This window comes from Sinocyclocheilus grahami, unplaced genomic scaffold, assembly GCF_001515645.1.
Source record: "Sinocyclocheilus grahami isolate Dianchi unplaced genomic scaffold, SAMN03320097.WGS_v1.1 scaffold609.1, whole genome shotgun sequence".
Classification (NCBI taxonomy): domain Eukaryota; kingdom Metazoa; phylum Chordata; class Actinopteri; order Cypriniformes; family Cyprinidae; genus Sinocyclocheilus; species Sinocyclocheilus grahami.
Genome location: NW_015505788.1, coordinates 1,132,403 through 1,137,881, shown reverse-complemented (window position 1 = coordinate 1,137,881; position 5,479 = coordinate 1,132,403). Strand labels below are relative to the sequence as shown.

Genomic DNA, 5,479 nt, shown 5'->3' with positions numbered 1-5,479 from the left:
TGTCCTTTTATTATTGCTTGGACAAAATGCTGCACATTTCTTTGTGAAATTGAAATATAACACTATAATAATATACTAATATAGCACTTGCATATTATTGCTCTTTTGTTGGTTTTGATTGCTTCTATTGTCCTCATTTGTTAGTAGCTTTGGATACAAGTGTCTGCTAAATGACAAAATTGAAATATAATGTAAATGTAAATAACAAAACTAAATTGAAATTTTAAAACAAGCCCCAAGTCAAATAAATAAGTAACGCAAATAAAATAAATATCTTCATATAAACAAAATAAGGCTTTGTCTGTGCTGCATTTTAATCATGATCCAAACAAAGATGCTGCATACATGCAACATGAACAGTTTTTAATCAAAATTAGATTGTATAATTTCGAAATTTGAAGCAAAAACAGAATGGTTTGACTTCAGTTTTGTGAAACTATACATAAAAATATCTGCATGAAACAGAAACAGCAGACAAGCTGAACGAGGAGCAGATTCACTCTCTGCCAGCAGGTGGCGCGTAAAGCGTTTCCTGGTTTCTGCTGTAAACAAAGCAGCGCTGCACTTATAAACTTTAATATGCATTATACAGAGGCAAGAGGAAAAGAAAATAATACCATCTAAACTTTTCTAAAGAGAGTAAGTTCCCCTCAGACATGGATTCTTATAAACTCCTACCCCTAAATCAATCGCGATTTGTTTAGCATCTCAACCGATTTGAATTGTCACATATTTTAATCGATTTTCAACCGGCTCGCGGTTAATCGTTACATCCCTATATGGAGAATATATGCACATTTTCACAGATGCCTCAAAGGATCTAAAAACAGGGCATGTGGGCTCTGCATTTGTAATACCGAAGTTAAAAGTAAATAAGAGCAGTAGAATATCAGATTGTTTATCAGTGTTCATGGAGAGATGTTTGCAATAATTATGGCAATAAGGTGGATTAGTGAAGTTAAAATATCCAAGGCAGTAATATGTTCAGATTCAAGTTCATTATATTCACTTAAGCAAAATAGTATAAAAGTGCAGTTTCTGTGGGTACCGGCTCATATTGGGTTGAGAGGTAATGAAGAGGCAGATAATTTAGCAAAAAAGGCCATAGAACGAGAAATCGTTGATATTCAGAAATTAAATCAATTATCAAAATGAATATTTGGAAATTATGGCAGCAGTATTGGGACATAGATACCAAAGGTAGGCATTTGTATCAAATATAATCAACAGTGGATAAGGGAAGAGTATCAGGTTGGAGCAGAACTGAGGAGAACATGATTACAAGGTTGCGATTGGGGCATACAAGGTTGAACAGTACAATGCATTTAATAAGTAAACATCCAACAGGGCTATGTGAGGTATGTGACATTAATGAAACAGTTGAACATGTTATAATGTACTGTAGGAAATATACTGTTGAAAGAAATGAGTTGAAGGCTGAACTAGAGAATAAGGGTGAGCAGTTTATTATTAAGAATGTATTAAATCCAGGAAGAAACATTAAATTATTATTGTTACAGTATTTGGGAAGAACTGGTTTGAACAAGCAAGTATAAGTGTTTTTTTCTCTCTCTCTCTCTCTTTCAAATCCCGCTTAAGAGGGCTGAGGGTGGACGGAGGAGCTGAACACGCAGCGCCGAATTAAGTTCTATGAAGACTCTAAGCGGGTACAAGAATCAAGGGTGTTTGTATGTGAGTTGCTAGGTTAATCAGGAGATTGTAGATCGAGTGTCTATGGTCCATTTGAGAGATAGGTGGCGGTAATGCACTTATAAGTCTGCGATCCGCCGTAAAGCAACAACAAGAAGAAGAAGAAGAAGAAGAAGAAGAAAGTCAAACTCCCTTTACAAAAAAAAAGAAGGTGAAACAACCATGTTGGAGGATTTTGAAGTTGGAGGAGAAAATGAGACGAATACATTTTTCTCCCTACCCTACCTTTTTGAACCGAAGTACACAGACGGAGGGCAAGACGAGCATTTGTGGTTAAAAAGTATATCAATTATTATTATTATTTAAAATGGCAGATCATTTTTCTAGATCAGACCCTTATTTCTCGTCTGGGATCGTGTTGAGCCCTTTGAAGCTGCACTGAAACTGCAATTTGGACCTTCAGCCTGTTGAGCACCATTGAAGTCCATTATATGGAGAAAAATCCTGGAATGTTTTCCTCAAAAACCTTCATTTCTTTGCGACTGAAGACAGAAAGACAGACTTTTTATTCTGGAAGTGAACTAATCCTTTAATATTACTGAAATGTTGTCGCTTTAGGGCCCTGATCATAATAGTAATGACTGGGTCACACTGTATTCCTTACCGTATGTATTCCTTCCTTACTGTATTCCTTCTGTGTAAATGCTTAAAATTTATTTAAGAGACAATTATTGACCTAAATAGTGCATATGAATTTCTTCACAATACTAAATGTTTTTTTTATAGGTAAGTTTAAAAAAATGCTTCATAATGTATCCAGATTACACATGAACTCCTTCAAAAGCATCCCAAGATACACCATGTGAAGCTGGTTTATGAATGTCCAGACTGAGCAGAGCTGCAATCAAGTACGGCATGGTTCACTCAAAGTTCTGGACAAACATTCTTCCAATGTTAGAGTGTTAAAGTTATTGGGTCTTTAATAACGCTCTCAAAAGTTAGCACAAAATGAATACATTTGTACATCGTTCATGGAACGTTTTATTTGCCCATTCATCTAACATTTTTTAAATGTTACTACAGAAAACATTCAAAAGCAACATTCCCATAATGTTTACAAATGATACAATGGAATGTTCTCTTAAAGGGGTCATATGATGTTGCTAAAAAGAACATTATTTTGTGTGTTTGGTGTAATGAAATGTGTTTATGTGGTTTAAGGTTCAAAAAACACATTATTTTCCACATACTGTACATTATTGTTTTCCCTCTATGCTCCACCTTTCTGAAACACGTCGATTTTTACAAAGCTCATCAGTCTGAAAAGCAAGGTGTGCTGTGATTGGCCAGCTATCCAATGCGTTGTGATTGGCCGAATACCTCAAGCGTGTGACGGAAATGTTACGCCCCTTACCATATTGTGATGCCGTGTCTCGGCGCGATGAGACAAAAACATTGAAACCCATTATAAACGAGGCATTTGTTGCATCCAGTGGAGACATAATTACAGATTATAATGACTTATACTGTATTTTTACGCGTTGCATCGCGCCGTGTAAACATAAAACCATGTCCGCATTTGTGATCAGAGAAATGACAAACAACAAGTGCTACTCTACACTGCCCAAAACTTGTGTTTGAATCATCAGTGGCAAATTCTTTAAATATGAACGCACTTACAGACTGTGAGTCAGAACAGCCAGCATTGTAGTCTACTCTCCCAGGATCAGGAAACAGTCCTCCATAAAATGCGCTGGACATTTCTGAATATTTGTGTTGAACTGTTCTGGAACAGTGTTGTAAATACAACTTAACCACTGATTTCTAGTCGTGTCCTCTTTTGGAAGACCAAACAAAGTAGTTTCGCTTTCACAACGAAACACACGGTGGGCTAGAGTGAGCGGAGGCCGGGAGTGAGGAACGGCGGGCGGGCTTGAGAACGTCACGACCGGCAAATTCGACGAAGGAGCGGCCGGTGGCCTTGCGGCAACCACTTGTGACGACCCCGGGCTGGACTCCGCTTCGTCCACGGTGAAAGCCGATCCGGCGATCCACAGCGCAAAGTTGATGTATTCCCTCAGCGACCAGCATGGATCAGCTCCAGGCATGACGAAGCAGATATCGTCCTCTTTTGGAAGACCAAACAAAGTAGTTTCGCTTTCACAACGAAACACAGCGCCTTCAGGACATGGCGGCGGCGTCAACAATACTACAGCGAGAATAAAAGTTACGCCTTCTGTCTTTGCTTGAACATTTTGGCGTGTCACAGTGATGTAGACATGTGGGGGTGTGTTAGAACGAGGCGTTTTAGGTAGGCGTGGTTGACTCTTAACTTTTATAAAGAATATCTCTTTGGATTTGAGACTTTAGTCTTTGCAACTTTAAAAATTCTGACTTTCTTACTCGCAATTTCGAGTTTACATCTCACAGAGTCAAGTTTATATCTTGCATTTCTGAATTTATTTCTCAGAACTCTGAATTTACATTTCACCATTTCATTTTTTTTTTTTGTTTCCGCCATGAAATAAAAAATAAAAAAGGTAATTTAGACTTTGTATCTCACAATTCTGAGATAGGCCTATCTTTCAGTTCTCTGAAAAAGAGTCAGAATTTCAAGATATAATTTTGAGTTTATATCAACAATTCTGACTTTTTTTCTCTGAATTCTGAGTTTACATCTTGCAATTGTGTTTTTTGTTTCCGCCATGAAAAAAAGCTAATTGTCTCACAATTCTGACTTTTTTTCCCCTCACAATTCTCAAGTTTATATCTCACAATTCAGCATTTATGTCTAACAATTCTGAGAAATTGTTCAGAACTGCAAGAAAGAAAGTCGAATTGTGAGATAAGTCGCATTTACCTTTTTATTTCTTATTCCGTGGTGGAAACAAGCTTCTGTAGGTAAGTGTCACTCACACACAGACAGGCTCTCTCAGGCTGCGCAGGTACGTGCAGTGGCCGTGGATGCAGTAGTCCACGTGAGAGGTCAGGCAGGGGTCAGCGGTGGTGCTGTGTCTCCTGTGACTGAGCGTATGATTCGGCTGAACAGGAGTGATATTTTTATTCTTTCTTCTTCCTTTGTTCTTTTTGCGCCCAGCGCGCTTGTGATTCTGCTCGTCTCCTTTACTGACTTGGGTTACTGAAAGACACAAGATATATGAGAAACTTTAATGTGTGTGAGAATATTTGCTTTCTACATTTTTTATTTTCTTTAAAGTGGTTCTTTAAAGGGGTCATATGATGCTGCTAAAAAGAACATTATTTTGTGTATTTGGTGTAATGAAATGTGTTTATGCGGTTTAAGGTTAAAAAAACTCATTATTTTCCACATACTGTACATTATTGTTTCTCCTCTATGCCCCGCCTTTCTGAAACACGTTAATTTTTACAAAGCTCATCGGTCTGAAAAGCGAGGTGTGCTGTGATTGGCCAGCTATCCAGTGCGTTGTGATTGGCCGAATACCTCAAGCGTGTGACGGAAATGTTACGCCCCATATTGTGATGCCGTGTCCCGGCACGACAAGACAAAAACATCGAAACCCATTATAAACGAGGCATTTGTTGCATCCAGTGGGGACATACTTACGGATTATAATGACTTATACTGTCTTTTTACGCATTGCGTTGCATCGCGCCGCCTAAACATAAAAATCATGTCTGCATTTGTGATCGGAGAAATTACAAACTACAAGCCTACTTTACACTGCTTAAAACCCGCGTTTGAATCGTCAGTGGCAAATTCTTTAAGTATAATAAACGTACTTACAGTCTGTGAGTCAGAACAGCCGGCATTGTAGTCTACTCTACCAGGATCAGGAAACAGTCCTCC

General features: G+C 38.2%; 1 protein-coding gene across 1 annotated transcript in view; it reads right to left on the bottom strand.

Annotated features, from left to right (window-relative positions):
* Nucleotides 1-4,562: 4,562 nt before the first annotated feature.
* The window catches only part of LOC107557576 (proheparin-binding EGF-like growth factor), a 7,829-nt gene continuing 6,912 nt past the window's right edge, over nucleotides 4,563-5,479 (bottom strand). Inside the window, exon 3 of the mRNA XM_016241050.1 lies at nucleotides 4,563-4,789. Coding sequence (XP_016096536.1) covers nucleotides 4,563-4,789 — 227 coding nt within the window. The remainder of the gene's footprint in view (nucleotides 4,790-5,479) is intronic.